Raw genomic sequence first — 9,130 nt, forward strand, 5'->3', positions numbered from 1 at the left:
AACATGCATTTTATTTATTATCAAGAAATAGAAGAATGCTTTCAATTAAATGCAATCTTTTGCTGTCACTTTCCGAGATATCACGTCATCAAAATGTCAGAATTGCATGTAAAAACAGAGAAAATGTCATTTGTAAAGGAAACATAATTGACTTTAATAATATCATGGTTGTTACAAGAAAATACACCTTGTAGCACTTCATATTTATACATTTCACTGAAATGAATAATTATTTTTCATCAAATTAAATAGTGCGTCTCATAATAGAACCATTAAATTAGAATCCATTTGTTTTAAATGTGTTAACATACTGCATGATCATTTATGTCACACTTTATCATATACTTTATATATCCTTTTATCATAACCAAATTAATTCTCTTTGTTCTTCTTCTTCTTTCCTGAATATTCTCTTCTTCTCTTTCTTTGCTGATGATGACTCCCTCCTCCCTCCCTGCGGCCGGTAAAGCTGGGCATCGGGGGCTCAATCTCTCCTGGACGGCCACCTCTGTCTGGCACACTGCCCATTAACACCTGCAGAAACAAATCTTTTTAACACTTTTCTTGTGTAGACTACCAAACCGAAATAAACTGGAGCTGCAAAACTTCTGTGACGAGCACCTTGTGAACAGCTGTAGAAGGCCCTGCTTTAACAGGCTTAATACGAGACTCGTCCTCTCTGGCCGCTAACAGCTTAGCAACGGAGACAGAGGACTTTAGAGATGGTGAAAAAGCTGGCATGGATGAAATCACAGCACTGCGTTCCTTGAAGAGAGAAAAAAGTAAGGATAAATATTAACATTCTTCTACACATATTTAGCTTCTGTACAGATAAGGTGCAAGTATTAATGTTCAAAACATATTGTACTACACTTTACACTCCTCACCTGTGGTCTAACTATAGAGCATCTAACATAAAGAAGCTCTAAGTTGCCTATAAAGATGCTTTGAGAATTTTACTAAGAAAACCTACATGGTATCCTGCAAGTGAAATTCCAGCAGTGATCACTTTTAAAGCCCTGTTCTAACAATAAGACTATTGACGATTAATCAAACATATAGGTCAGTAGTATACGCTATCAATCAGAGCTGTGGAGACATTGGTATTGCTGTATCTTGTAAATTGTTCTGTTTTTATATGTTATGGAATGTGTTTTTGTCTGTTCTTTTTGAATTGGACTTTGAGTCTGTAATAAAGTTTGTAAAGATTGATATATATATACACACATACATATATACACATACATATATGTATATATATATACATACAAACATATATACACATACATATATATGTATATGTATGTATATATATATACATATACATATACATACATATATATATATATATATATATATATATATATATATATATATATATATATATATATATATATATATATACACACACACACACACACACACATATATATATATACATACATATACATTTATATATATATATATATATATATATATATATATATATATATATATATATATATATATATGATATTTGAATACATGTATTGAAATGTTGCAAAAAACAGATTATGTACATACCTTTTCCTTCTCTCCCCAAGCAAAGGACTGTAGCGTGACATGAAAACGCTTGATCAACATCTGGCGTCGACACTCGTAATCACTACAGAGAGCTCTGTTGATCTCATGAACCTTTTTCTAAGAATGGGGAAAAACATTTCTGTAAAGCTTAGGTTTAGCAATGTAATAATCCAGTTCTGGAAGAATAACATTCATTTTCTCCATGGGAAATAAAGATAACATTTTGAAGATAGTCCTATCTTAAGATTTTAAATGACTATTTATTCTTATTGAACCAGTCTGTTGACATTAATTAAACTTCATTTGAAATATTTGTGCTGATAGTCTGATCAACAATGCAGTTCCACTAATAAGAGAGCTGCAGTAAGAACAGAGGGTTAAACAAGGTAAGCAGGCACTTAGGGTCCCAGGAAATCTGGGGGCCCCCAATAAATACCTAGAAGTTCATATAAAATATACAACATGGTTTTCTGTCATATTTTGTATGATGAGGGTCTAACAAATATATTTGTAATGTAAGTATTACATCTCTGCAAATATGCCTCCCTTACTCCTAAACCTGGATCAGTCCAGCAGCCAAATCAGGTGAAGATTTACTTTTAAAAATGAAATGATTATTTATTTATTATTTTTAGAATTTGTAGAATTCATTTTAAGAACACAGAGTATTTAAAATGTAGAGATTGCATTAAGATATAACTGAAAAGTGATAAAGGACAGCAAGCTATAAATTAAAATAAATAAAAATACAAAGGGTGTCTGAAAATGCTTAGGGCCTCTAAATATATATATAATAATATAATGAATCCGCCTCTGTTTACAACAAATAAATATTTTTCTAATTTGTTTAACCAAAAACTTTAGAAATGACAATATATATTTTTTATGTTTTGAAGAGTTACATTTGTGTTTGTGTGTTTTATTTTTTTCTGTCTTTTTTTTATCAACTTGTGCCATGCCTGATACTTCATAAGAGGTTGTAGTTCTTATTAAATACGCTATTAAGTACACACCACATAGTCAATTTTTGTCTGATTTTTCTAAACGTCTTAGCTTCACACTTAAGTTTGTATTAATGTGATTCACCTCATAGCAGGTTGATTTGTTTCATGGCTTAAAACTAGGGCTACATGGAATCTGCGCGCACAGAAATCCACAGATCTCAGCTGATTTTAGCCCATCGAGTCTATTTATTTACTTGTGTAAATGTGTGTACATTTAAACTTATTCAGTTTTTAAAATTAATTTCAGTAATATAACTGACTAATATGAAAACGCTTATATGATTTAGGTACAATACAGTTAGTTTTTAGTAGAGATATTATATGAGAGACTTGCTTTGTTTACCAAATAAGTGGTTCTAATTAGATTTGCATTGTAAACATTAAATAAAAGTTAAAAAGGTATTATTTTTTAATTTCATGTATTAAGTTATTAGTTACGATATTCCCGAAATCATTCCGCAAAAAGATTTTTACAAAATTCTACACAGAAATAGCAAAAAATGTCTGTAGATTCTGTCTGGCCCTACTTATAACACTATAACAACCATTTATGAGTCCCTATGGTGAAAATGAATATGAAAAATACTTTGAGAAGCAGGCACTGGAGAACTGGACTAGTACTAATGCTCTGTATTCATACCCCTTGCTCAGAGTTCAGACTGGTCTTCAATAATGCTTCTGGCATTTCACCTTCAGGAAGTGATTTCAGCCGTGTCTCTACCTGAAGGAATAACACTTTTGTTACACAACAACAACAACAAAAAATCCTTACTCTTTTGTTAAATATGCTCATTTTACAACTCCACTAGAATTAAACAGTTGAGTTATACCATTTTTGAATCCATTCAGCTGATCTCTGGTTCTGGCAGGAGCACTTTTAGCTTAGCTTAGCATAGATTGTTGAATCGGATTAAACAAATAGCATCTTGCTAAAAAAAAAAAAAAATCAACAATTTTCCTATTTAAAGCTAGACTCTTCTGTAGTTAGATTGTGTACTAAGACTAACAGAAAATGAAAAAGTTCCTAATTTCTAGGTTGGCATGTCTAGGAACTATTCTCTCATTCTAGCGTAATAATCAAAGAACTTTGGTGCTGTAACATGGCGGAATAATATTACACAGAAAATGACAATAGTCCCATACTATGTTTAATTAATAACAACTGCTTATTATCGTTTCACCGGCCATCTCTTTTTACATAGAAACTTTTTTTAAAAGCTACATGCTAATGCTCTAATTTGATTTAATGATTAATGCTAAGCTGAGCTAAGCTAAGCTAAAAGTGCTCTTGACAGACCCAAAGATCAGCTGAATGGATTAAAAATAGTAAAACTGTAACTCTGGGTGACATGTATAATATTTCCCCAAAAAATTGTGTTATTTTAAAAAGACGTTTAAAAATGAAGTGTTTCTAACCTCAGCACAGGCATCACTCATCTGACAGGATGTTTTTAAGTCAAGATCTTTAAACAGTTCAGCCAGATCCTTTTTTGCTTCTTTCCAATTTGTTTTATCCTCTTCTGCTTGACTGATTTCCTGATGCTCCTCTTCACCACCCACAATAACAGTCTCCTGTTTCCTTTGCTCTTTGCCTTTTGACTCGGAGTTCTGTTCTGCATCTTCTGGATGACTTTCTCTGTAGGTCAGCATTCGTGCTGCCATCAACTCTGACACCAAATACTCTGTACATTGAAAGATAATTCGCTTGTTAAGTCGTGACGTATTGGTGACGTATGGAATACTGTTTCTGGGTCCAAGCCGCTACTCATTTGAATTGGGAAAATATTCATTTATGGCCTCTTTTTGGTCATATCATACAACCAAGTTAATATATATTATTTATGTATATTAATATATATATATTAATATATATTTTATATAAAATCATAGTGTACACTATCATCCTCTGGACTTGCTGCATCACAAATACCAACATTTTAACACCTTATAAAAAAATTAATCACTTTCTAGCCATCTGATTTTAGGCATGGACATATGTATTGTGATCGTGATTTTCTATTACAGCTCTTTGTAAACATTTATTATTAACACTTAATGAGTCTTCCCATACAGTTTGATATAGCACTTGGACACGGAAGCCGCTTCGTGTTTTGTCACACTTTACAAGCGGATAGATACAGTATGTCATCACAGAAAACATAAAAAATGGACTGACTGAGATTATCTAACACCTCCCTACCTTACCGGTCACTCTGAACAGCAGAAGTGGGCTAAGATGCTCTGATACAAGTGCATTTTGAGGACAAGACATCTCCTTCAGCACGTCTCGTAACTCCCTGACCAGAACTGCACCCCCAGTGGGCTTTGCTGATGCAAAAAAAAAATACAGAAAAAAAGATGTTTATGCAAAACTGTATGTTGTATATTACAAGATTATTTTAGTAAACAAAAATGAAAGCTAAGATTAAAACCTTTGGTCAGTTTTGTTAACTGAAATAAAATAAACAAAATGCACAACAAATGAAAAACTAAAGCTAAACAAAACTAACAACAGTCACTGAAAACTTCAAATCCCTTTATTCATCAGAGGTCACCACAGCAGAATGAACCGCCAACTTATCCAACATGTTTTACACAATACCATACCTGCAACCCAGTATTGGGAAACACCCATACACACTTACATTCACTACAGCCAATTTAGTGGATTCAATTCACCTATAGCGCATGTCTTTGGACTGAGGGGGAAACTGGAGCACCTGGAGAAAACCCACACAAACACGGGGAGAACATGCACACTCCACACAGAAATGCCAACAGACCCAGCCTGGGCTCGAATACGCGACCTTCTTGTTGTGAGGCAACAGTGCTAACCACTGAGCCACCGTAATAAAATATTAATTAACAAAAATAAATAATCGTATTCTGAATTAAAACGATTCTTCAGAGGCATAAATTCTGACCTGCGGATAGATGGCGTTTTCACAGCTAATCGCGCATGATTATGTATAGAATCGTCTTTTTCTTCACTATTTAAAAGAGATTTTTAATGTCAACAAATTATTGTCATTTCAACTATGTCAGATGAAATTTCTGATGCTGTTGAAAAATAAATAAATAAATAAAATGTTGACTTAAATTGTTAAGTTCAAATGAATCAAATTTACTTTACAAGTCATTTTAACTTACATTGTATTCTAATAAAACCTTTAAATATTACATTATATTTTATGTAATAATTAATGCCGTCAAACGATTCATTAAAAAAACATTGTTTCTAAATAAACATAAAACCTTTGATCTACCCTTTTACCATTTATCTAAAAAACGTAGGCATGTTTACCTACATAAACAGTACCATATTTAATATCGAGAAGTTTTTCTGATGGCAGCATGGTAGCTCAGTGGTTAGCACTGTCGCCTCACAGCAAGTAGGTTGCTACATAGTTTGAATACCGGCTGGGTTAGTTGGCATTTCTGTGTGGAGTTTGCATGTTCTTCTCGTGTTTGCGTGGGTTTCCTCCGAGTGTTCCGGGTTCCCGTTTTTTCTGAATTGTTCATTATTTTTACTGTTATTCATTGTATATTTATATGGACTTTACATGGTTTGTTCAAATGACTATTTTATCTTCATTACTTTATTATTTTATTTGCACAAAGGTTAATGTAAGACTAAATTGTTTGCTTTTAACCCCAGGCTTAGAAGTAAAGATTAACCTAATTTATTACAAGATATTAAGTTAAAATGTGACACATGAAAATAACTTATTCTGTAATGTTTTTTACTAGGGGCAGAGATGGGCAATGTTTTAATTAAATGTACTTAAAACACACATTTAAAGTATTTTGTAATTTGTATAAAGCAATACTAAAAAATAATTGCAGATGTAATTTGTATTTAAACACACTGAGAGAATGTGTTTTTTGTTTTTCAAAATACTTAAATGTATTTTTTATACTGAAAATAAAGCACATGGCATCCTGTAGAATCAAGGGCTTTCTTAAGGATTTTATACTCAGCACAAAATGCCTTAAAGTATGTTGTAAAATCTAACTTTAAATGTCTAACAATGTCAAAATGCCTGACATCAAAACAGACGGTTATGTCTAAAGAAAACATAAACCGCATAAAAAAACAAATCTTGATTTGTTCATCCATTTTAAAGTCACAGCAACCTAAATCAACTCTGTCCTTAATTTTAAAAGCACAACAAAAAGTAACAGTACAGCACTGAATTTCTTTCAATGTATGCTTATAATACTTCTAATATTTGTAATTATTAATAACAAAATAATTTTCATATCTGTGCCCATATCGAGTTTTCAGTACATCACTATGAAGGATAAAACCTGCATAAACAACAAATAAATATATAAATAAATAAACAAATAAATAAAAATGTCCATAAATTCCTGCATAAATATATTAATTATTAGTATAATAAATTAATAAATTAACATAAATGAAAAAAATAATAAACATTTGAGGGGGATGGGGGGGTCAACTTTCAATCAAGCATTTTCTTATTTCCCCAACATTGTGTAATTTATTTATTTATCAGCCCGCACTATTACTTATTTATATATGAATTTCTGTGTAAATATTCATTTATTTTCGTATTTATTAATGCAGGAATTTATGGACTTTTTGGATCATTTATTTATTAATTTATATGTGTATTTAATTATATATTGTTTTTTGTCTTCCATACATTACCTGGAACATCAGTGCAACTTTCTCTTATCTCTGAGACCAGCCAGGTGAGCAGTGGACAGGGTAATTCGTCACATTTACAGTTCTTCAAGCACTCTCTGCTCTCATACCTGTGCGACAAGGATAGAACAGATGTGGTTATAGCTACCCTGACAATAACATAACGTAGTTTTTGAATTGCTGAGTTTGCTAATACTTACCCAAGAGCTTTAATTAGAGCGACTGTACTAGTATCTCTCTCCATATTGAATTTATGCAAAATGTTCTGTACTTCCTCATTCACTATCGACTGTTGTTGACTACAGAGCAGTCGCGCTCTACAGATAACCGACTGCAACAAGACACGATTAGTCGATCAAATATGCTGCGCTGTTATCTGACTATCCAGCACTAAACCCACCTAGCGTCAAATGTTGCTATTTTAAAATTGTATTTGTTCATTTTTGGGGAAATGACAAACGATTTAAAAATGCTCTATATAACAAATAAAAGTGAAACTGCAGCCAAAGCTACAGCTACTCATCTTAGCATTAGCAGAGCATCAGCCTCAAGAGAAGCTGCAGTACGCTCGCACCATAGATATATACACTAGATGTCGCAAACGGACCCTGACCATGCGTCAAAAAGGGACATCTAATGTAAATATCTATGATAATGAAAGTTGCAGTTTTTCAGTTTTGGTTACACTTTGATATTGACGTCTTATGTCTATATTTGACGGTTTTCAGGTAAATAATGACAATTCAAAAATTTTAATTAAATGGCGGCCCGGTTGCTTAGTGGTTAGCACTGTCTCACAGCAATAAGGTTGCCGGTTCGAGTCTCAGCTGGGTCAGTTGGCATTTCTATGTGGAGTTTGATGTCTCCTTTGTCTGTCACACCCATTACAGGCCTTTCAGTCTCTGGTCTCTGCTAATTAGCAGATGATCTGAATCAGGTGTGTTTGGTTAAGGAAACATGAAAATGTGCAGAGCTGGTGGTCCTCCAGGAACATGGTTGAGAAACATGCAGTGAATTGAATAAACTAAATTGGCCGTAGTGTACATGATTGTGAGCATTTGAGAGAGTATGAGTGTTTCCCAGTACTGGTTTGCAGCTGGAAGGGCTTCTGCTGTGTAAAACGTGCTGGAATAATTGGCGGTTCATTCCGCTGTGGCGACCCCAGATAAAAGGGACTAAGTTGAAAAGAAAATGAATGAACTGTTTCCTCTAAAGGCACAGATTGCTTTAAAGGCACAAACATTTGCTTTACTAGACAGTCCAGCCTACTAGAAATTGTGAAGTACAGTATTGATTTATTTTCAACACCTTATTATTGACGTCTTATGTATATCATTGTTGACAGCTCGGGGTTTCATCTACCTATACACTGATTAAAACTATATTTTGTGGGTTTTCAGGTAATTAATGACTAATAAATTAGTTTTATATTTGAGAAGAACATTTTGATAAAATGGTGGCATGATAGCTCAGTGGTTAGCGCTGATGCCTCACAGCAAGAAGGTCGCTGGTCGACTCCTGGCTGAGTCAGTTGGCATTTCTGTGTGGAGTTTACATGTTCTCCTGTTTTTGTCTGGGTTTCTTCTGGGTGCTCCGTTTTCCCCCACAGTCCAAAGGCATGCTATAGATCAGTGTTTCTCAACCACGTTCCTGGAGAATGTTACAAATGTATTGCAAAAGCATTTATAAAGTTTACATTAAAATGAACATACATATATATTTAAAAAACATAGTAAACACTGTTAATAGTAGTATAGTATTATAATATATAGTATAATAATAATAATATTAATAGTTAATTTTTAAAAAATAAATTAATAAAATAAATTAAATAACAAATTTAATAATAATAATAATAATAATATCAATAATAAATTCTGTAATTAAG

General features: G+C 32.8%; 1 protein-coding gene and 1 long non-coding RNA gene across 5 annotated transcripts in view; both read right to left on the bottom strand.

Moving 5' to 3' along the window:
- Positions 1-9,130, bottom strand: part of LOC147844459 (uncharacterized) — a 155,530-nt gene that overhangs the window by 123,792 nt on the left and 22,608 nt on the right. The gene's annotated exons all lie outside the window — the stretch shown is intronic.
- Positions 130-7,797, bottom strand: im:7138535. Of its 4 annotated transcripts, none has more exons than XM_087252955.1 (8): positions 7,443-7,796; positions 7,246-7,352; positions 4,768-4,895; positions 3,984-4,249; positions 3,208-3,288; positions 1,564-1,680; positions 622-765; positions 130-534 (listed from the first exon to the last, which is right to left on the bottom strand). In XM_087252955.1, the coding sequence occupies exons 4-8, from the start codon at positions 4,227-4,229 to the stop codon at positions 373-375; spliced, it is 750 nt and encodes a 249-aa protein (XP_087109081.1). In that variant the 5' UTR covers positions 4,230-4,249; positions 4,768-4,895; positions 7,246-7,352; positions 7,443-7,796; the 3' UTR covers positions 130-372.

This window comes from Danio rerio, chromosome 5 (genome assembly GCF_052040795.2).
Source record: "Danio rerio strain M-AB ecotype USA chromosome 5, GRCz13ab, whole genome shotgun sequence".
Taxonomy (NCBI): domain Eukaryota; kingdom Metazoa; phylum Chordata; class Actinopteri; order Cypriniformes; family Danionidae; genus Danio; species Danio rerio.